A 24605-nucleotide genomic window follows, 5' to 3' on the forward strand; every position below is an offset into this window, starting at 1 on the left:
AACAAAACCATAAACAAATCACACAAGAAAGATATGACTTTCGTTCTTATGAGATTTTTCTATGCGGAACAAAATTATTGGAGAAAAATAGGACTAAAATATTATGTTGCCTATTTTTTTAATAATTTTACGGGTTATATTCATATTAATACGTGAACCTAATTTTTTTGGATATATCCACGGGTCTTATATTTTTACTCATATATTAGTAAAGTTGTTTATTTTTTTTACAATTTTACGAGTTATAGTCATATATTAATATGGGGACATGATCTTTCGTGTGAATTCTACGGGTTCTATGTTTTTCCTTTTTTTTTTAGACTAACAACAAACAATATTCATTTATTCAAGTAAGTAGAGTACGTGTCAATCTGCACTGAATCTGAATCGGAGCAAATCTGCAAATCTGAACAAAACAAACATCGTACTACAACGGAATTAAACCGAACACCGTACCAAGACGCGAACTCAAACAAAAAACTCTGCACTAAGACGGGATTAAAACAACATCAGACAAGTGTTGAGGCAAAATGCAAAATCCCAATTTGATGTTTTAAAGATAACAAACATCTTAATTATATTTTAAATGTAATTCTGATCTCATTGTTATCTAACAAGTGCTCTTGAGTGTTTTAAATTAGACAGGAACAATTAAGCTTCTAATATCAATGATATTCATTATGTTTTGGCAAAAAGAGAAGCTTCAGGATCAGTCTGAGAATGATCTCTGGTTTAAATTGTAACATTCTCCTCATGAACAAAGATAAATGCAAAAGCACTTATTTCATTAAGTCAACCATATACAAGACAAAGAAGCACTTTATCTTGGTTTTAACTCACAAGATCACAACAGTTCATGAACAATTAAGGCAAGGAATAATTGGAAGAAAAGTGACTTTCCTCTTTGGACAAAGTTAATGATCAAGCATGTGCAACATGATAATTTCTCAAGGCATCATCTAATCAGGTGTATCAAGAGTGTTTGGACAAGAATTACATAGACCAATAAGGATGAGACAACACACATTCAACTCATAGTTGTCATGTACCTTCAATGTCATTATTTAATGAACATTCTCCAAGAGATTAATTTTTAATCAAGAAAAGAAAGTACATGGAAAGGACAAGTGAATAGTTACACAAGGACATCACAGCTGCATTCCCTCCACATTACAGCTGGTCACAGTTTTGCATCATTCTCCATTTGAAGATCAAGTGTAAAAATCGCCCAGATTGGAGAACACTCTCAGAATGATGCTGAGAATGACTGTCCTTTGCTTTTGAAGTTGCAAGCTCATCTACAGCTGTCCAAAACGTGCCTAAATGGTCTATAACGGATATACTTGGTGAGGAAGCAAGGAACAACTATCTACAGCCCATTGCAAGCTGTCATTATGGCCCTTTTATTTGAAAACATGAAGAACAGCAGGGAGAACGTTCTGAGAAAGATCAGTTTGAGCTTATCCACTCAACAATTCAGCATGAGCTGTCTATTTTGAATCAACTAGCCGTTGGAGAACTTCCTTTGGGACCAAGGAACTGAAGACTCAAGGTTCAACTATAAAAGGAAGGCTTTAGCAACATTGAAGAGCAAGAGTTTAATCTACAACAATCAATCTACTTGTCTTTGTGATACAAGTTTTCAAGCTCTTCTTTAAAGATCTCTTTCACTCCATATTTTGTAATTATCATACTAGGATCAGTATTCATTTTGAGTGAACAAAGAGAGATTTTATTGTAACTAGCTTTTCAACTTAGTTTGAGTGAGAAAGCTTTAGATCCAAACCATTATCAAAATTGTAAAGATTGACTCAATTCAATACGTAACTATTGATTGAGTGACACCTCATAAAGTCTAGGAAGACTTAGGTAGATCAAGCAAGTGAAGCTTGGAAGATTGTGATCTTGGATTAGATCAAAGAAGAAGTGTATCTTGAGATCGGTAGAATCTCTTAGTGGACAATCTCACAGGAGCGTGGGGACTGGAGTAGCCCATACTATTAAGGGGTGAACCAGGATAAAATTATTGTGTCTCTTCTCTCCCTTAAACTCATATTAATTTTATGCAAACACTAACACACACAAATCATTTATTGTTTTTGTTTGCAGCTCAGAGATCGTTCTAAGATCATTCTCCTAACTTATATTATTTATTCTGAGATCATTCTAACGTATGTTTTGATATCTAATTTTTAAAAGGACAATTTTTAAAGGTTCACAATTCAAACCCCCCTTTCTTGTGAAAAACTTTGCTACTTCAACAAGAACAACAAAAGAAAACTCAAATGAAACATAAGAATGTGTGAAAATCACTTTTTAAATAAAAAAATATATAAAACAAACTAAAATGAATTTTATTATTAATAATGAGTCCTGATTGACACAAGGTGTGCCAAACAAAACAACAACAGTTTATATCATACACGTACGCAGGGCCAGGGCCTATGTTTTTACTCTTATTAATAAAATTTCCAGTTTTTAACTATTTTTTGTGAACTTATATTTATACTTATATTTTTTATGCGGAACCTATGTTTTTTACTCATATTAATATGTTTGTCCGTTCTTTTATAACATCTACGGAACCTATAAAATACTCATATATTAATATGGAAACTTTTTTTTTGTGATTTATACGGGACTTATACTTTTATTTATATATTAATTAAGTTGTCTATTTTGTTTTACAATTTTACGGATAATACTCATATTTAATACGGTGACCTAATTATTTTGATGATTTTTGTGAGACCTATATTTTCACTAACATATTAACAATGTTACCTATTTTTTAATAATTTTAAAAGGATATATTTATACTCATATATTTAATACAAGGACATAATTTTTTGGTGGTTTTTACAAGGCCTATACTTTTACTAATATATTAATAAGGTTGCCTATTTTTCCATAATTTCTACATTATCATTTATATTCAAATATTAATACAGAGACATAAGATTTTTTTTGTGATAGTTTTTAATTTTTTAATCTACTACCCAATAAATTACTATTTTATGTTATCAAGTGAGGAGCGTCAACTCCGCGACTCCCGTGCGGACGCACGGGTGTCCTGCTAGTTTTAACAATACTTGCTAATGAAGGATAAAAATGAAAACAAAAAAGACTCACGAGAAGAGTGAAAAACATGAAATTTTTTTCCAACATAAATATATTAAATACCACCAAGTCCAAAACCTAATTACAAGTTTACAACCAAAAATCCATTAAATATTATCTAATATAATCTAATATACATAACCCCATCTCCATATCTCTTTATCCAGATTTATTGTTAAACTAATATTTAATATTATTTCAATTTTTTATATACCTTTTAATCAGAAAGAAGTTCTAGTTTGAATTGCCCTCAGTAGTTTTGTTTTGTTTTGAAGAAATCCCTTAGTAGTTTATTCCTATCAAATTTTATTTTTCCACTACAAGCTTGATATACCCCACTTAAAGCATTTGAATAAAATATTTGGTATATCTCCAAATCATCATTTTAAACGTGATACTCTTTTACTTATAACAAACGTGATACTCTTTTTTAACTATTTGTAACGTGATACTTTAATTTGAAATGCAATACTACCTTCAACAAGAAAAAAAAAATCCCTAAAATTTAGACTTTTATATCAGACATATAATTAGAGAGACTAAAAATCTTTGTTTGGTAAACAAAATCCGGGATCATTCAAGATCTCAAAAGTAAGAATGGTTAAAAGAGATTTACGGAGCCGCAAATCTTAAAGTGAAAACTCTTAATTTAGGTTGAAATTGAAATGTTGAGAAACGTAGATAGTTAGATAGATATTTACGTATACTTTGCTCTCCTAAAAAAATCTCAAAAAGAAAAATAGAAAAAAAATGACATAACAATAAAAAAAATATTAAATAAAAAATAAAAAATATAGAGAAATAGAGAAAGAGAAGGCGCACCCTGAGGCAGAATAGATATTTTTGTTTGTTGTATCCATCCATCCCAATTTTGAAGGCGTTCCTTTTGCTGCTGTCGTATCGTCTTTGTAGCGTTTTAGGGTTTCTCGATCTTCGTCAACAATTCTCTCTCTCTCTCTCTCTCTCTCTCTCTCTTCTCCATCTCAGGGTTTTACGTTTTCTCATCAGGTTCTCTTTCTCTCTCTTCTCTTTTTCATTCTTCATTCCACTCTTTTTCCATTTCCTTCATTTTCAACATTGTTCATGCTTAGATAGGTTTTGCATTTGTAGTTTGTGTTTGATCGGAGTGATTTTGATTTTGAGATTTTGAGAGAGATCTGAATGTTTGATTTAGATTATTGTAGTTTTTTCAGGGTTTGATACTATGCGATCTTCATGGGCTGATTTGGCTGCAAATTCTGCGGCTGAAAATGCACCACCAACTTCTGCTGCTAACAATGCCAACAACAACAACAACACTCAACCTCCTTCTCGACCTGTTTATGTTCCTCCTCATCTGAGGAACCGTGGACCTACAGCACCAGCACCAGCTTCGTCGGAGAGATTTTCTGCTCCGACTGGTTTTGATAATTCCGGATCGCGGTGGGCGCCGCCTCCAAGGAACGATTATCGTGGACGTGGTGGTGGTGGTTTTGGGAATAGGACTGGTGGTGGTGGTGGTTGGGATCGGCGTGAAGCGAATCCGTTTGCGGATCAGGATGATTCTGAGGAGCCTATTACTCAAGAGGAGCAGGAGAGTACAGGGATTAACTTTGATGCTTATGAGGATATTCCGGTGGAGACTAGCGGTGGAAATGTTCCTCCTCCTGTGAATACTTTTGCTGAGATTGACTTGGGTGAAGCACTTAATCAGAATATTAGGAGATGCAAATATGTGAAGCCGACGCCTGTTCAGCGGCATGCAATACCGATATCTCTTGCAGGAAGGGATTTGATGGCTTGTGCACAGACAGGTTCTGGAAAGACTGCTGCTTTTTGTTTTCCGATTATCAGTGGAATTATGACTGGACAACCTGCGCAGAGGCCACCTCGTGGGGTGCGTACCGTGTGTCCACTTGCGCTCGTTCTCTCGCCAACTAGGGAGCTATCGATGCAGGTGAGATTTTTTATAATTAACTTGTATTATGTTATTCACATTTCATTTTAATTGGATTCATATTGCAGCCAAAAAAAAGTATACTTTGGAAATGTTATCATTTGGTTTCATTTCAGATACACGAAGAGGCTAGGAAGTTTTCATATCAAACAGGGGTAAGAGTGGTTGTTGCTTATGGTGGAGCTCCAATAAACCAGCAGGTTTGTGTCCTATCTTCTGTTTCTTGATCATTGCTTAATTTTTTAACCCTCATATTATTATCCAGGATAACCATGTAATGTGATGCTATTCTTGATAAATGATGATTCAATTATTATCTTTGTTGTTTAGTGATTGATCCACATAGCTAATCTAAACCCTTGGTATAATGCTTAGCTGTTATTGTTACTGGAATTTCTCTAGATTCTGAAACTTTTGTTATAAACCTTTTAGATTATGTTGTCCATAATTCACATTCAGTGTTTTTATGTTTTGTATATTAGAGGTTCTCATATATGCTTTGAATTACTATATCATTCCACCGATTTAAAGACAAGCAGCGTATAATTTTCTGAATAAATCATGCGAGATTTTAAAACTGTGTAAAGTAAATATGTCTCTCTATGAGCTTGTTGATTTTGTTCTTTTATTTTATTTTTTTAAAAAAAATCAATTTGGACTAGACACTAGCATACTGTTCTCAAATGATCAATCATATTTTTACTTCTTAATGCCAGTACAAAACATTTTGTATAGATCCTAACAAAAATATAATTTTTTCAGCTACGAGAGCTTGAGAGAGGGGTAGACATTCTTGTCGCAACTCCAGGAAGACTGGTAGATTTGTTGGAAAGGGCTAGAGTTTCACTTTCACTGATTAGGTATTTGGCCTTAGATGAGGCAGATAGGATGCTGGATATGGGTTTTGAGCCACAGATAAGGAAGATAGTAGAACAAATGGACATGCCTCCGGCAGGTGTCAGACAAACTATGCTGTTCAGTGCCACTTTTCCAAAAGAGATACAGGTTTGTTTTGTTTTTTCTTTTTTACTCTGATAAAGGAGTGAACAAAAAATCCTTTCATATATGTCCGGAATTTGTCTGTTAGTTAATCTTTAAATAATTTTGGTCTTCGAATATATTTTTAGGTAGTCAATTTATTTGTCAAATGTGTTTTTCGTTGGTCAGCTTAGTCCACGAAATTACTAACAAGAGACATTACAAATGTGCTTTCAATTTTGTTACATTTACAGACTATAGATACAAAACTTCACATATTCAGAGACCAAATCTACTTTATATGCTAATTATTATTATTATTGGAAAAAAGTTGTAGCCCTGTTACATAAATTTCTGGGACTGGTTAGACTTTGTCTCCCCCTTTTTTTGCCTCGTCTCTATGGATATTTTGTTTTACATTTCACTGTGTTGAAATTTCATGAAGATACATTCATTTGTGTTAGAGAGGTGCACCCTTACTAAGTTACTATTGAAGGTTGTTTGAGATCATCTTACTTGTGTTTGTGCGTCACATACTTGTATCTGATGTTGTTTTTGCTCTCAATCGCTCTCACGCTCCTTCCATCTTAATTCTTAGAAAATTTAAGTTTTGTTAGATCTAAATAATGGAAATGTCTAGTTTGTGTTGAGGCGATAAATTGCTTGGAGGTATATAAACACATAATTATTTGTTGGAATATAGCTTCCTCATTACATCTTTGACTTTTGTGGTTATTTACTATTGATATGCAGAGACTAGCCTCTGATTTCCTTTCAAATTATATTTTTCTGGCTGTTGGAAGAGTGGGATCAAGTACTGATTTGATTGACCAAAGAGTTGAGTATGTTCAAGAGTCTGACAAGAGAAGCCATCTCATGGACCTTCTTCATGCACAGAGAGCAAATGGTGTACAAGGAAAGGTATTCTCAGTTTACAGAAAGTGCATTTCACTTCTATAAAACTTACGTGTTTTTGGAGCACAGAAGTAAAGGAATACACATTTCCATTGGCAGTTACACATGTATTTCTGCTTGTGTGGAAGAGTTATAGCTCGGATGTTGTGTTTTCTTCTTGTAAAGTCTTCCTAAATATCTAACACTGTTGCTTGCACTATTTTTGAATTTGCAGCAAGCTTTGACTTTAGTTTTTGTGGAGACAAAGAAGGGAGCTGATGCTCTGGAACACTGGTTGTGTCTTAATAATTTCCCAGCAACTACTATTCACGGTGACAGGACACAACAGGTTTGTCTGTTCTACCCTTATATTTTCCTTTATTTTTTATTCTATAGAAGTGTGCGGTGCTCTATGGAAGCATTAGAGAATGCATCTGTATGGCTGTATGAGGTAAGGTAACCTTGCCTGGTTAGAGTTCGTGAACTGTAAAGTAAGGATGCCATTAACAGACTCCTATATATTTTTGTCTGTCTATACACCATTAGGATAAAAGTTACGTAGTATGGATGAACCAATCAAGCTGTCAAGCATTGTTGTCAAAATCGGGATCAAAGTGGTAAAATCCATGGATTTTGCGATTTTGCTCACCCTCAAGGATCTGGATCCTAAGTAAAATCCAAAACCAGAGCAAAATCCCAGTAAATTCGGACAAAATCGCAGCAAAATCTGCGATTTAAGTATTTTGTTTTATATTTAAGATTTGAGACTTGGTTGTTTTATGATTGTTTTATGATTTTTGACTTGATTGTTTTATGTTTGTTTTACGATTTTAAACTTTGAGCACTTGCACTTTATTTTTATATATAATGACACCAACTAGTTTGACACCAAATGTTACACCTCTCAATAACGTTTTAACCGATATAAATTTTATAAAATCCACCGTTGGATTTATTGAGAGGTGTAACAATTGGTGTCAAAGTAGTTGGTGTCATTTGATCCCATATATATATATATATATATATATATATATATATATATATATATATAAAAGTAGAATCCATCGATTTTGGTTGCGGTTTTCGATTATGCGATCTTGTTTTCCCCTTTCGATTCAACAAAATTAATTGAGTAGAATCCTTCGATTTTGGTTGCAATTTACGATTTTTCAATCTTACTATCCTCTTTGGATTTAAAGCAAAATCCCGATTCTGACAACCTTGCTGTCAAGCATAACTTTCATAGTGAAAACTAAATAAAAAATGGATGAAATGTTCAATTTACAAAATTTTAAAGCATAAGTTGACATTAGATGGGGTCAGCATGACAATATACTGGTATGTGGCATGGAAGAAAGATTCCATTTGCACACCATTATGCAAATTCTCTGGAACCTGATTCTCCCAAGTATTCTTTTACTAAATTAATTTAAAAAATTGTTTGGTTTACATGAAGCATTCCTAGTAATCGGTCAAAACATATTATTCTTTGGATTCCTTTTTCAACAAGTGTTTGGTTTGCATTGAGTACCCCAGGGATTGGAAAATGTTATACCTTGAAAATTATTAAAAAAAAATTGTTTGCTTTGTACGGAGTCAAGTAAAACAATTCTGATCTGGAGCATAGAATCGTACGCTTCCTCGATCTTGCCGACGCTAGCCTTGTTGGTGAGATGTCGGAATTGGAAATTGGTAGGGTGGGATCACTATGCAAATCGTAAAATTGTGAGATCTATTGAGTTTTGCGTCCCTGATCCCCTGAATAAGTATACAAAGCAATGGGTCCACGGGCCGGATTTGTGACCTGGCTGGTTTAACCCAGTTATTTTGTTAAAGAAAACCCTAAATTCTTGCTCGACACATCCTTTTACCTTCATTTATTAATTTCTTCCTCTAGCTTGTGAAACTTTCCTATGCTTTCCACTTGTCTGCACTTTTTTTTTTTTATCTTTTTGGAAAGGCTTGTTCTAGGCACCAAACAAGTGTGTGGGAAAAAAATAATTTTCTTGGGGAAAACAAAACAGTTATTTTAGAGAGAAGAAAACAACTTGCCAATTTCCAAAAAGGTGTTTTATCTCATAAATGAGCATATACAGTTATTGGGAAAACAAAAAAACTGTTGGGTAATATTTTTAAGAAATTTCTTTTAGGATTTTTTTTACATATTTAAAAACACTGATAGTAAAATAACTAAAATATTTACTATATTCCTATTAAAATTATATTTACATTTTTATACTATTAATATTAATTATATCATATATATATTAAACATATTTTAATACTTTTGGTAGGATCTTATGATCCATGTTACGATCCCAAGATTTACGATCTTGACTCTTGTTTCCGGTTTTAGCTAGGATTAGGATCTTGAGTTTGACTGTACCTTGTGGAGCATCCCAAGGGTCATTGATTGGTGGTGATGATGATGATAATGTGATTTCTGATTACTGCAGAATTTTTATAATCCTAGGATATTTTCTCAACAATAATATGAATACATAGGTATTATTGTTATTAGGTTCAAATTAGTGTTTTTCACTATTAGTTAAAAGGGGGGAGCCCCTAATATTGGTTTCAATTTAAAGGAACCATTGCTGGACCTCATTAAATTACTGGCTATAGCCAGTAAACCGTTTTTGGGCTTCGTATATAAATATAAAATATATTGGATATTTTGGAATTTGGATCCTGATTATGCAACATTCATTTAACCACAGCTCCTTCCTCATTTCTCCGGTGATTCCTTGATGTTTTTTGGCTGCACCCCCACTTCCCCAATCTTCTCTTTTGCCTTTAATTTTTTGATTGATTAGATTTAGATCAATCATTGTTTTTTCATTTATGATTGATATCAAAATCACTGTTTAGATAGAAATTAAACGAGAGAAAAATCATTTCTGAAACAATTTCCCTCTTTTTTTTTTGTATAGTATTGTTTGTTAATTTCTTTGTTAATTAGTGCATACAAACAATCATTGGAAAAAAGGGAAGAATAGATCTGGGGTGGTTGTGATCAAAATTTTGAAACTATTGGGTGAGGTGAAAGAGTTAAACACACATTTGTGATGCGGTGATTGTTGTAGATGATGATGATGAAAATAGCCCAATAGGTTACTAGTGTTCTTGTATAAACATAATCAATCACACACAAATGAGAGACACACACATGTTGATTACATAAAGGGAGAGACAAGATAAGTCGATCTCAGGCAGGGAGGAGAGATACAATGAAGGAAATACAGGAATGGACGAAACAAAGTCGGTGTTTTTGATTTACAATGGACCACAAAAGGAAGAAACACACGCACAGTGAGTTTCAGACTTTGAGATGGAGAGGTTTTGTACTAGATGTGTTTGTGGGTACAATAGAGACTATAATGTTAACCACAAAACGTCAACTCAAAATACCCCATGGTTCACAAAAAATAAGTGACGGACAACTTGAAGAGGTCGACCAATGGTCCCTTTAAATTGAGGTCCATATTTGGCGCTCCACTTTGATAGCTAGTATCCGAGTTTGAGTATTGAGCTCAAGCTTGCAATTGAAATGTTGTCTCAATGTTAATTTTAGAATTATTTTTGAAAACCAAATTTCTTGTAATCTATAGTTATAAATTCATTATTTTTGGGGGTTTTTATATTATATGATTTACTTGTTCTTAGTTATGGTCTGTCTGTGTGTGTATATATGTTCCTCATATTTTGGCAATGCCCTGCAGGAAAGAGAAGCAGCATTGAGATCATTTAAAAGTGGCAACACCCCCATATTGGTTGCCACTGATGTGGCTGCACGTGGTCTTGACATTCCTCATGTTGCACATGTAGTCAACTTTGACCTTCCCAATGATATTGATGATTATGTACACCGTATTGGAAGGACGGGGAGAGCAGGAAAGAAAGGTCTTGCAACTGCATTCTTTAATGAAAACAATTCATCCCTAGCAAGGTCTCTACAAGATTTGATGCAAGAAGCAAATCAAGAAGTACCTGCTTGGCTCTCGCGGTTCGCTGCACGATCATCATTTGGTGGAGGAAAGAATCGTCGATCAGGAGGCCGATTTGGTGGCCGCGACTTTCGAAGAGATGGTTCTTTTAATAGGGGTGGTTCTGATTACCAAGGTGCAGGAAATAGCAGTGGTGGATATGGGGCTTCTGGTGGGTATGGCGGAGGATATGGTGGTGGGTATGCAGGAAATAGTGCGGGTCCTGGGGTGACCAGTGCATGGGACTGATTTTTCAACTTTTGATAGCATTATATACTGTGTCTTAGGTATTAGGTGTGAGAACATACACCTATAGAATTTTTTTTTTCTTCTCCTTTTCTCTACTTCAAGTTTATTTTGATTTACTTTTTCTCCTAGTGTTTTCAAGCCAACGTCATTTCTTATGGTTTACAATGCTAATTGACAAGGAAATGTGGGTGTGAATGTGGTATTATTACCACTTGAATAGAGGTTGTGTAGTGTTAGCAGGTGTTGGCAATGGCGATAACTAACATATTAGGAGTTCCTTTTTTGACAGCTTTATGTAACCAACATTTCGGGTGGTTATTTCGGGGAGATGTAGAATGTGGCGGGAGAGGTTGATTGAGGCTTTTCATTACAGTCGTATCTATTTATCTCTTGATCATGTTTCTACTGAATATATGTTGTCATTTTAACATTCCCTACTTGGATGGGTAAGGTTTTGTAATAGTTAGTGGTGACAAATGAATGAAAAGTTCTGTTGCTGGATGTTTGTATTGGTACTCATACTTGTATTACTCTAGCTGATTTTCATGGTAATATTTGTTTTCTTCTGATTGTTTCTATATTTAAGTTATTCATGGTTTTGAATGAAAAACGAGTACGTAGATAAACATGCAACAAGACTTAAATTAACTTCAATAATTCCAATAGGTTTATTATTGATTTTGGGGCTAATGCTACGGTGGACCACCTTCACAAGTGGTCTATCGTGGACAAGTGATTTACCGAATATGAATTTTACGAAATTCAATGTTGGATTGAAAGTTTATATCGTATAGATTATCCATAAATTTTTTAATTTTTTTTGAAAATTATTTGATATAAATTTTTTTGAAAATCATTTGATATGTTATTGAGACCCATTAAGAGTTACGTTATTTAATAAACCGTTAATCTTGATGTGTCTCAATAACATATCAAATGATTTTCAATTTTTCTAAATTTTTCTATAGATGATCTATATGATATAAATTTTGAATCCAACGGTGAATTTTGTAAAATTCGTATTCATTATAATGTTATTCATGACTGGTTCACCATGGACCATTTGATAAAGTGGTTCATATTAAAATTTACCTTGATTTTGGTTCTCCTTGTATGTTTAATAATTTGAGAGAAATAAAGATACAGGTAGGTTTTGATATTCTTGGATCAATAATTCTATCTGTCGGCACTCTTGAGAATTAGTATTGGGAGACATTACGGGTGCCTTTGTATTGGATTTTTTAAGATTTTTTTTTTTTGTATTTGTTTATAGATATTTTAAAAAATTATTTTTAATCATAAAATGAAAAGTTAATTCTAATAGTTTTTGAAATATTTTTTTTAAAAAAATTATGGAAAATAGCTTTTGATTTTTATTTTTTTTTAATTTCTAAAAACATTTAAATCATATAATATTTATTTTTAATCATATAATATTTCAATCACATTTAAATTATTTTAAAAAACATTCAATAGTGCTTAACAAAAGTTATAAAGAAGAGAAAATAGATTTCAAATTACTTGACTTTTTAAATTTTTTTTCTTCAAATTACTTGTATTTTTGATAATTTATGTTATATTTTGTCTATTATATCCTCCTTATTTTAAATCTTTTTATTATATTTTTTTTATTTTACTAATCTTCTTTGTATTATATCCTCTTCTTTGTAAAAAAAATTGATGAATTAAAATAAGGATATAATAAAAAAATAATGTGTAAAAATACACTTTTTTTTAATTTTTAATTTCTTGTTTTTTTTCTTTCTAAAAAGTCAAATACTGATTGTTGCATTGGACCTAATAATTTGGATAATTTATTTGCCAATTAAACTAGGGCCTATAACACTCAAAAATCAATTTTAGTTACTTGTTCTAAATTGCCACACATCACATCTCTTTATTTATCCATCAGACCATCACTGTGTAAATAGGTCGGTTCGGTTTTTGCTGAACCAAGAACATGATCCGTTGGTAAAAATCAATTCATCATCCTTCATACTTGATAGTAGTCATTAGTTCCAAATTAACGATGTCACTCTATACTACGACCACCCTTGTTGTGGGTTCTTCTTCTTCTTCATTCCCTTGTTCCTTCATCAAAACCAATATTAGCAGCAACATAATCACAACCACATCATCCATATCAGCCACAGCCACAGCCACAGCCACAGCCACACCCAAACATGTCTGGATCCGAAACACCAACAAACAAAAACAAAAACAACACGAACCTATATACTTAGACCGCACCGTCAACATGAACGAACTTCTAACCTCAATCGAACAAACCCAAAACATCGAACAACTCTACTCCCTAATGTCTCCTTACAACGGAAGACAATTATCGATTGGATTCATGGTTTCAATTCTCTCTCGCGAATCCGATTGGCAACGCTCTGTTGCACTTCTCGATTGGATAAACGACATTGCTCAATATTCACCTTCTCTTCAAGCTTACAACGTTGTTCTCCGTAATGTACTTCGTGCTAAACAGTGGCAATTTGCACATGGACTGTTCGATGAAATGCGTCAAAGGGGTCTTTCCCCTGATAAGTACACTTACTCAACTCTCATTACTCATTTTGGTAAAAATGGTTTCTCTGATTCTTCTTTCTTTTGGTTGCAAAAGATGGAACTTGATAATGTTGCTGGTGATCTTGTTTTGTATAGTAATATGATTGAGCTTTCGAGTAGGTTGTGTGATTATTCTAAAGCTATTACTATTTTTAATTCATTGAAATGTTCTGTTGATATTGTACCTGATCTTATACTTTATAATACTATGATTAGTGTGTTTGGTAAGGCTAAGCTTTTTCGAGAGGCTAGGCTTCTTTTTCAAGAGATGAGGGATAACGGTGTTAGCCCGGATACTGTTAGTTACTCGACGCTTCTTGCAATTTATGTTGACAATCGGAAGTTTGTTGAGGCACTTTCTTTGTTTTCTGAAATGAATGAAAGTAAATGTCGTATCGATCTCACTACTTGTAATATTATGATTGATGTTTATGGTCAGCTTGATATGATCAAGGAAGCTGATAGTTTCTTTTGGGGTATGAGGAATTTGGGAATTGAACCCAATGTGGTTAGTTACAACACGATTTTGAGGGTTTATAGAGAGGCTGAGTTATTTGGTGAAGCTGTTCACCTTTTTAGTTTGATGCAAAGGAAAGGTGTACAACCACATGTTGTCACGTACAACACCATGATAAGTATTTATGGAAAATTTCTTGAGCATGAGAAGGCGATGAATCTTATTCAAGAAATGCAGAGTAGAGGTATTCAACCAAATGCTATCACTTATTCAACCATAATATCTATATGGGAAAAGGCGGGGAAATTGGACAGGGCGACCTTACTGTTTCAGAAGTTAAAGACTTCTGGAGTTAAAATTGACGAGGTTCTATATCAGACAATGATTGTGGCTTATCAGAAAGCTGGTTTAGTTGCTCATGCCAAAAGGCTACTTAATGAGCTCAAGCAACCAGATAACGTTTCCAGGGAGACAGCAATCACAATACTTGCCAAAGCCGGAAAAGTTGACGAGGCTATGTGGGTTTTTCGGCAAGCCTTTGATGCTGGCGAGGTGAAAGATATATCTGTATTTGGGTGCATCATTGATATTTTCTCTAGTGATAGAAAGTATGCACATGTGGTTGAAGTGTTTGAGAAGATGAGAGAGGTTGGACATTTTCCTGATTCTAATGTTATTGCTCTTGTGCTGAATGCTTTTGTAAAGCTGCGCAAGTTTGACAAAGCAGATGCTTTATATGGACAGATGTATGAAAAAGGGTGTGTTTTCCCAGACGAAGTTCATTTTCAGATGCTCGATCTAAATGGAGCAAGAAGGTATTTCAAGACGGTAGAGTCATGGTTTAAGAAGCTAGATTCCCATCCCAATATCAACAAGAAGGAGTTGCATTTTGTTGTTGCTAACATTTATAAAAGAGCAGATAGATTTAACGATGCTTTCCGAATCATGAACAGGATGAATCACAAAAACAACGAGTCATGATTATTTCATGAAAGAGCAGATAGATTGTATTTGTGTATTCTTGATCATTCTTGTAAACCTTTTAGATTATGTTGTCCATAAGTCACATTCAAGGTTTTTTTGTTTTGTATATCAGAGGTTCTCATATATGCTTTGAATTACTATATTATTCCACCAATTTAAACAGCTTATAATTTTGTGAATAAAGCACGAAAGATTTTAAAACTATGTAAAATAAATGTCTCTGTGTGCTTGTTGATTTTGTTCTTACTTTTTTTTCTTTTGAAATGATCTAAATTGGACTTGACACTAGCATACTGTTCTAAAATGACCAATCATATTTTTACTTCTTAATGCTAGTACAAAACATTTATATTTTGCGACGGGTGGCAAACTCTCCCTAAGAGTTTTAATGTTGCTACAAGCCCAAGCTAGAAATCAAACCCACGACCTTGGCTAAGCTGGAAGAGGCCTCCAAATTTTGCTCATACTAAAGTTATTGCATCTAATACTATGTTACCACAAGTAAACTGTGGCATACAGATTGATTCTATCAATGATATCAATATCTATATGAACTGGTGATCAATAGAGTACAAGAACCTTAGTTATAAAGTGCAGGTTATTGTACATTTAGATATAGCTTAACTTCAATTAGATAAATTAAATGAAACACATCAGAACAGTGAAACACCACATCTCATCTACGATAGTAATAATGAAGAAAACCAGCTAAATATATAAAAAGTGAATGGATGGAAGGGCTTACAAACCCATTCTTGCAGCAAACCCATTATCGGCAAACATCAAGATCTCTTTTGAGGAAGAATAACAGCGAAACGCCGTCGACAGTGAGAATAAATTTCTGAAAATCATTGTGATCGATGATGAAGATGAGTTTCGTCGGAGAAGGATTGGGTCTCGCGATGAGATCGATGATTTTCACGGTTGTGCTGGGGTTTCTGGAGAATTTGATTGATTGCACACTACATTTGTATACCTCCCAGGTCTACGATGACATTAGTGTGGCTGCACGGAAAGTTATGCATTACCTACAATAATATGTGCTTCAGTCTAGTGGATGTTTCATGTTCTAATGAACAAGTAGAAATCAACCAACCACTAACATTTGGGAAGATATTGATTGAGAAAATTTGGCGAGTTGCATTATTTGTTGTCAGGTGTTGGAAGTCTGAGGCTCTGAGCTACAAAATTTATCTATTAATCTCAGTTAAACATATAGGAAAATTGACATTTTCTTTGGAAGATGTTTTCATCCAATAAATAAACTTGTTGATTTTCTTTGTAAGGTTTGTTTACTTACATATACTTTGCGGCAACGTATGATTTAATTGCAGACTTTTAAACTGTTTTTGAAGTCATATAAAAGCTATATATAAACTTTGCATTACTTAATAAATTTGTATAAATATATCAAAATTGTATACATCACTATTCTGCTAGCTTAATCACAAATGACAATCACATCACATTGTCTAGGTTTTTCTATTTCATTAACAAACTGCAATAGTAATTTTATTTTGAAGAAAATCATTAATTCAAGCGCTTCGGCGTGTCTTTTGATGGAAACGCTGGAGTGATTCTTGTCTCTCAATCTTAAGTTGTTTGCGGAAGTTAGTAATAAACGTGTCGGCCTTCATGTTAATGTCTTCTTCTTCATTCTCCAAAAATACAACTCTGCTGCTCACCATATATGTCTTCCTATCCATGCTTTGTTTAGCCTTTATGTTGATATTGGTGACAGTGCCTGAGAAGTCATTTTGGTTATCCATTATGAGTGAGTGATAGCTAGGTTGAAAGGGATAATCTTATGATGAGAATTTGATTTTGCTTAAGAGTGTGACTTCTTGATTCTGAAAGATATCACTATTTATGTACAACCTCACCCTCTAATTGAAGCATGTGTTAGGTGTGAGCAGAACAAGGAAATAGCTAGGAAAGTAAAGAAGAAACTTAAGATTTGTTTTATTAAATAATCAACTTGCATGAGGCATCACATTGCATTCATAGAATATTGTTAATTAATTGTGGATTGCTTGTCTTAATAATAGTAAAATATTTCAATGGCCACATGTGAATGATATAAGAGCCTTCATAAACTAATATTATAGAGGTGTGATGTGATCTAAGCTGAATGTTTGTTTCTTTTATAAATTTATAATATAAGAATTCTGCAATAATTTAAACTAGGAATCTTTGATGAGTCTAAAGTATTTGTCTGATATTGACCTCTGGTCCAAATATGTATATACATATAAATAATATAGAGGAAGGCCTAACCTTTTTTATATCATGATTCATGAGTGTTAGAAATGTCCAAGTTCTAATAGTGATGAAGCAGCTGAGAAAGACATCTAAGACGATACTTTTTTTCCTTTGGCTAAATTATAATTTTGTTTCCTAACTTTCATAAACTTGCGATTTTGATCCATTCATTTTCAAAATAACACATTTGACCTCTTAACTTTTATAAACTTGTGATTTTGGCTCAATGACCAAGTCAATGCACATGTGGCACTCACATGCCACATCAACATGTTTTGCCATATGGACAATGACTAATGTGCCACATTAGCATATGTGGCAAGCCATATTGACGTGGCGGGTGAATCATTGTCCACGTGGCAAAACATGTTGATGTGACATGTGAGTCACTTGGTATGTTGACTTGGTCAAAATTAGTAGCGGTCATCCATTTGCAAAAAGGGCTAAAATTAGGGGGCTAAAATTATAAGTTTGTAAAAGTTTGTAAAAAATGATACATTTGAAAGCTTTCAAACTCAGTGTTAACCATTTTATTGCAAGCTTGGATGCAGTACGAATCAACGACTGGGGATTTTCTTTTAAATGTATGAGCATTGAACAATGGGTAAAAATGGTGGGTTTGGATGTATATTTTCCAACATTATAATATTTTTTTTTGGTACATGAAGAGGGCAAAAGCCCAAAATAAAAAGAAATTAAGAAACTAAACACACATTCCTAGGCATACAAGCCCCGGAAAAATCATCAAAGAGATACTCTGGAGCTCTCTAGGAGGACTCTCCAAAGATATGACATCAAAAGAACTATGTGCTAAACTATGATTAGCTAGCCAATCAGCGCTTCTGTTGCATTCTCGCCACGTATGCTTAAACTGGATGTGCCAATCTAAGTTTATGAGCTCCTGGATTCTACGGATCAATATGGGGGTGGTCCCATTAAGATTGCATCTCCTTGTAACCATGTCAATTAGTACTTTGGAATCACTTTCAACAATGAGATGAGTAACTCCTTGTCTTCGAGCCAAATTCATTCCCGCATACATACCCCACATTTCAGTATGTAGCATCACATGCACCAATCTTTTGAGTGTATTCCTGAATCCATTGACCATTTGAGTCTCGAAGCAAACCGCCACACCCTGCAAGATCCACGGACTCTTTATAAACCCCGTCACAATTAAGCTTTATCCAACCTTCAGGTGGGTACTTCCAACCAATGAAAATGGTGTCCTTTTTCCGTTGCCCTCTAATAATATGATTATGCTTGCAACTGTCAATATCTCTAGCCATCTTGAGGATCACATGAATATGATTTGATGGTCGTCGAAAGTTTTCATCGAAAATTGATTTGTTTCGCCACTTCCACATATACCAGCATGCCACCATGAAAATGGATGTCCACCCTTCTTTTTGCGCTCCATACTCGTTGCTAAGATTCTTGAAGCACTCGTCCCTGCAATTAAAAGAGAAGAAATTAGTAATATGGTTAGATGCAACTAACCTGATCCATATTTGAGTTGCATATATGCAATCCCTCAAAGTATGGATGACTGTTTCGTCTTCGTTTCCATATATGACAAATGGGCGAAATTCCCACTCCCCATCAGCTCCTGCGGTAGTTAGTCAGAAGGCGATCATGAGCGGCCAACCACATAAAAGTTTGAATTATGTATGGTCCTTTCCAATTCCAAATCTCGGTCCAGTCCCCATCTATACGGTGAACATTCTCCCGTTGCAAATCATAAGCACTCTGAACAGTAAAATGTCGAGTATTTGTGCCTTTCCATCCTATAGAGTCTGACCCATCTGTATCTCTAGGTGCAGGAAGGGCAACCAATTGGTTCACGATGTTGGTTGGCAAATTATCATTCAAGAAATTAAGATCACAGTTTCCTTCATCTTTTACAACAAGAGTCGAATCAATTAGTTGGTACTTTATAAGGTAGCAGCAGTAACATTAATAGGTAGAGGTGTGCGTTCTAACCTAATATTTTTTACTTCCTAATAATTTTTTTTTTAGTAAAAAAAAATGTCATGATGTTGTCTCGTAAGTTCATCTCATAAGGCAGCAGTAGTGACATTTCATATGCTGGGGTGTGCGTTCGAATTTGATATTTATCACTTCTCAATTTTTAGTGTGTGAGTTTTAGGATTTGGATTCAGTGAATTCACTTTGGCTGTGCAGTCACTGCAGTCAAATGAATTTGGACCCTTCACATCATCCAATGCTCCATATACTGCCACACCACCTAATTTACCCATAAAATTAAAATTTAAAATGGAAAAGAAAAAACCCATCTAAAAAAGGGAAATGCCATTGAACTTCTGCATCTTCTCCCGTCATTTAATTTACAAATTCTGTGTTGGGCATTTCAAAGCATTCTAATTTAATTACCTGGATTTATAGGCTTCAAATGTTACTAGATTTGCAAAATTAGTGCTTTTCTAGATAATTTTTGCAATTAAACATATCGAATGGAGAAAATACCATGAGAAATATGGAGATTTTAACATCACAGATGATGTATTGGTCCTCATCTTAAACAAAAAGTCAATCGATTGAAGTAACACCTAAAGCTATTGGTTTGTTAAAAAAAAAACACCTAAAGCTATTGGACTTTATAACAGTGATATGCTAATATGAAAATTCAACAATTCAAACTATGTTGTTTTACTTTATATACTAATATTAAACCATTATCTGAGCACTTTAGGTTGAAGAAGAAAGCTTAGATGGTTGTAAGAGTTAACTTGTAGCGCCTGAAGTTGAAGAAGGTGCAAGTTGCCCTTTTTCAGACGGGTTTTTTCTTTTCCATTTTTATTTTTATTCTATGGGTAAATTATGTGGCATGATGTGAAGGGTCCAAATTCATTTGAGTGCACAGTCAAAGTGAATTCACTGAATCCAAATCCGTGAGGGAGTTTCATCACTAGATTATTTAGAAGAATAAAAAATGTCATGATGTTTTCATGAGTACAACTCATAAGGTTGAACCAGTGGCATTTCATATGCAGAGGTGTGCAGAGGTGTGTTCGAACTAAATATTTCTCACTTATAAAAAAAAATTATTCATTTTATATTATATATATAATGTTATACCGCTCAATAACGCTTCAACGAATACAAATTTTACAAAATTCACCGTTGGATTGAAAGTTTATATCATATAGATCATTCGTGTCCAATTCTTTAAAAATCTAAAATCATTTGATATGTTATTGAGATTGATCAAGCTTAACGGTATTCAATAAAAACACATAAAGCGTTAATCTTAATCGGTCTCAATAACATATCAAATGATTTTAGATTTTTATAGAATTGGACACGAATGATCTATATGATATAAACTTTCAATCCAACAGTGGATTTTGTAAAATTTGTATTCGTTGAAGCGTTATTGAGCGGTGTAACATTACTCAAATGTTACACCAGTGTATTTACATTTTTTATTTTGTCCTAAAACTTTAGTCCTTTTAAAAAACCAATGCACATTTAGTGATGCTTTACTATTTGCACCCTTACAAAAGTCAAAGCATTAATTAAATATATTTTCTCTTTCTTAATAAAGTAAGGGTATAAATGACTTTATTTATCATTTCTTAATCTCCGTGCAAAACTCCAAAAAAACTAAAATTTTGGGACGAAGGGAGTATCAATTTTTTATAAATCTAACCCGAGCAACACTGGGAAAACGCGCTAGTATCATGTAAAGTTCATTTACTAAAATTTAGAATTCTGTAACATGAGATTAATTAAATATGAATTTTTTAAACGGTAAAAGTTCAGGATGAAAGTTATTTTCTTGCAATTGTAAAGTAGACTCGACCCTGAAAACAGTTGCAAGGGTGAGGAAACTTGTTCCAAGATCAAAGCAAGACGCATTGAACCAAACGTTGAATCTCCTCTCCTACTTGGCCTTCCTGACGATCTTGCTATTGCTTGTTTGATTCGAGCACCTCGGAATGAGCTTATGATCCCTTCTAACGTTAGTGTTTCACTTAATGGAGAGTATATACACTTGAATACTTGGGACCTGGATTTCGTGCGGTCGAAATTTCCGTGCAGTCATGCAGTCGGTCACTTTATGACCGTCCGATCAAGATCGGACGATCATGATTTAACAACTGTATTTTTTGACTGTATTTATTTAAACCGTCCGATCTGTATTTTTTGACTGTATTTATTTAAACCGTCCGATCGTGATCAGACGGCTATCAATTGACTACACTGAAAATTCAAATGCACCTAATCCAATTTCGAATACTTTTATGATCACGAAAGCAATTTAAAAGCTGCTGTTGATGAAATTGGTAGCTGGGACAGATGGGGGCTCAACATATACAACAGAGAAACAAATTCATGGGGAGAGTTTATGGATTGCACACTAAATGGAGAGTATAAGGTGGTCGCACCTGTTCCTCTTAATGGAGAGTTATGTATTATCTACGAAAATATGGCCTTCACTTTTGTAGCGTGAAAATATTATGTTTTGGCCTAAGATAATATTTTTTGGATTTAATTGATATGCACTGACGGTGTAAAATAATTTTACACTGTCAACCAATACCAACCATGTTTTCCGCCATATCACCCCACTTCACCCAACTTTTTTGTAATGACATGGAAAAATGATGGTTATTTATTGGACGATGGTGTAAAAGTATTTTACACCGTCAGTGCATATCAATTAAACTCATATTTTTTAGGTTTCGAACTTGGATTTTCTTATTAATATGAAGAGACTTACTAGAATTTTTGTATTTAACTTAACTATTTGATGTCTATTTTTTCCTTATAAAAAGCAAATGTGAATTTACAATGTAGTATATCATCAGAAAAAATAAAAAATGGGAGAAAAAACAAGGAGCACCTACCATTAATTGGTTTCCTTAAACCATTTTTTTTTTTTGGTTGGAAAACCATATAGAAAAAGCCAGGATATATAGCCACTCAAAGGAAAGAACAAAAAAAGAAAAAGACAAGACAATGGCAACCACAAGAATTGTCAACTTCTAAAGTTTCTAAAAATATATAAATAGAAAGTAACATGAATTTGCTCAAAAATATAGGATTTGGGAAAAACATACATAAGAAAACTATGAGAATTTGATCAAAACAAACATCAACCAACCAATATTAATATATCCAATCCAAGTAATGAGTCTTTTCAAAATCATGATTATGATGGTTTAAACTTGAAACTTCAAGCTAAAATGAAGAAGTGAGATATATGAAAACAAATGGTAAAATGGCACAAACCACTTCTGCCACCAACCACCTCTTTCTCAACCCACCACCACTCTTTTCCTCAGAACTTGAGTTTGGTCCCTTCACAACAGAACCTGGAAAATCATTTGAGGCACAATATTAGCTTCAATTTTTTCAATACAAGCAAATCCATCAAAAACAGAAGAACAATACTATAATAAATAACATTTACCACTTGAAACTGGTGTGGAACTGTTTGTTTTGGTAGAATTTCCAAGTCCTTCAAATATCTTAGCATCAGGTGATTTAGGTGACAAATGCAAAAGATCTGAAAGAACACAAAAGTAAATTAACCATCCCATTGAATTTAATTGAATGACATCAGGGGTTCGATTTCCACCATCAGCAAAAACTAACAATACTAATTACTAACCGTTAACATTGGCCGTTTAAAAAAAAAAACTTAATTAAGAAACTATTTGAGAGAGTTAATAAAAACAGATTATGACATGTTAGTATGGATTTATTCAAATTTATCTACCGGCATAAGTACTACCGAGACTATTTGAAAGAGTTTATAAAAACAGATTATGACATGTCCATAAGTTATTTTCACATATATAACTTCTCTATGATAATTTATGAAAACAATTTATAGCTTATATAAAAACAGTCTGACTTTATTTTAATTTTGCTATAAAATTAGCTTATAGATAAACAATGTAGTATATGATAAAGGCTTATACTATAAGTACTGAATTAAGTTGTTTATCGAAATAGACCCTTACGAAAGTACGAAACTGACAGAAAGATAAGATTATGAGAAATAGTATATACTTGCCTACACATTGAGATATATTAGATGGTATGTGACAAGCATTTGGAAGCTGAACAGCAAGAGTAGCATTCAAAGTGAAGCCAAGTTTAGGATCATTGCGATCTTTGATGAGGATGCAGATGCATTTCTTGGTCTTATCAAGGACTATTTTAAGGGCAGTGCAGCAATCTATAGCAGGAGTATTGGCATCACCACCAACATAAGGAAGACAACTAGCAAGTGTAACAAGTTTGTCAGCACATTCATCTCTGTCTTTTGTTAAATCTGAGTTTGCAAAACAAGCCAACAGTAGAAGTAATAATGCAGTTATCCTTTTGTTGGAAACCATCGGAGAGAGAGTGAGAAAGGAGACAATAAAGTTGAAAGAGTAAGACTTTGATGTAGGTTTGGAGAAAGGAATCTGATACAATAAGCTCTTTTATATGCTTTTCTTTGCTTGTGACTTGTGACTTTTGTTTTGATATATTTTGAAGTCAGTTGTGTTATTTGAACATCAAAATACATATATTATATGCGACGTCTCGTGTTTATCTTTATATCTTTTTTACTTCCTAGTCATTCATTGTGGTGTGGGGTCTTCTCCGGCTTAGCTATCACATGTGAGGGAACTTTTGTCTCTATATTTAGCCTATATATGAAATCACGGTGGATATGCTAGAATCACGGTGATCCACCGTGATTTCACAGAAGCTGCGACTTATAGTTTTTGAAAAATCACAATGGATCACCGTGGCGTATCAACCATGATACCAAACATAGGCTTAGACATACAAAATATAAGTGTGTGGAAGTAGTAAATAAGAAAGAAAGAAATGTAAATTATGGAGAATTATATCGCGAAATATAATCTTGTTCAATTATCGCGTATGTGCAGCCAAATCTTGACTGTTAGATAAGTTGAGATTTAGTTGCACCTACTACATATATGATTTAGGTTCCACCTCGTATCCTCTACAATTGATCAACAAGTGCAACCAAATCTTGATCGTTAGATTTGAATTTTACCTTGTTCCAATAGTTGTGATTTGGCTAACATTAGATGAATGATTGAACATGATTCAGCTTCAACTCTGTAAGCCAAATCTTCTATAGCCATTTAACCGGCGCTGCCAAATATTG

At 33.8% G+C, this 24605-nt stretch overlaps 3 protein-coding genes across 4 annotated transcripts; 2 read left to right on the forward strand and 1 right to left on the reverse strand.

Moving 5' to 3' along the window:
- Positions 1-3640: 3640 nt before the first annotated feature.
- LOC123907367 (DEAD-box ATP-dependent RNA helicase 37-like) lies at positions 3641-11732 on the forward strand. 2 transcript variants are annotated; one of them, XM_045957591.1, is made up of 7 exons: positions 3641-4128; positions 4314-5056; positions 5173-5256; positions 5819-6061; positions 6788-6955; positions 7164-7277; positions 10651-11732. In XM_045957591.1, exons 2-7 carry the CDS (start codon positions 4325-4327, stop codon positions 11161-11163), a joined length of 1854 nt encoding a protein of 617 aa, XP_045813547.1. In that variant the 5' UTR covers positions 3641-4128; positions 4314-4324; the 3' UTR covers positions 11164-11732. The 2 variants fall into 2 exon arrangements, with proteins under 2 accessions (XP_045813547.1, XP_045813546.1); XM_045957590.1 differs by having other exon boundaries at positions 3813-4128; positions 4305-5056.
- A 1292-nt stretch (positions 11733-13024) lies between these two features.
- Positions 13025-15332, forward strand: LOC123906036 (pentatricopeptide repeat-containing protein At5g39980, chloroplastic). Its single transcript, XM_045955869.1, has one exon. It carries the CDS (start codon positions 13193-13195, stop codon positions 15173-15175), a length of 1983 nt encoding a protein of 660 aa, XP_045811825.1. The 5' UTR covers positions 13025-13192; the 3' UTR covers positions 15176-15332.
- Positions 15333-22472: 7140 nt separating this feature from the next.
- On the reverse strand, positions 22473-23957 carry LOC123906037 (non-specific lipid transfer protein GPI-anchored 6-like). The gene is made up of 3 exons (XM_045955870.1): positions 23490-23957; positions 22881-22976; positions 22473-22782 (listed from the first exon to the last, which is right to left on the reverse strand). The coding sequence occupies exons 1-3, from the start codon at positions 23812-23814 to the stop codon at positions 22649-22651; spliced, it is 555 nt and encodes a 184-aa protein (XP_045811826.1). The 5' UTR covers positions 23815-23957; the 3' UTR covers positions 22473-22648.
- Between the last annotated feature and the right edge of the window lie 648 nt (positions 23958-24605).

This window comes from Trifolium pratense, linkage group LG2, assembly GCF_020283565.1.
Source record: "Trifolium pratense cultivar HEN17-A07 linkage group LG2, ARS_RC_1.1, whole genome shotgun sequence".
NCBI classification, from domain to species: Eukaryota; Viridiplantae; Streptophyta; class Magnoliopsida; order Fabales; family Fabaceae; genus Trifolium; species Trifolium pratense.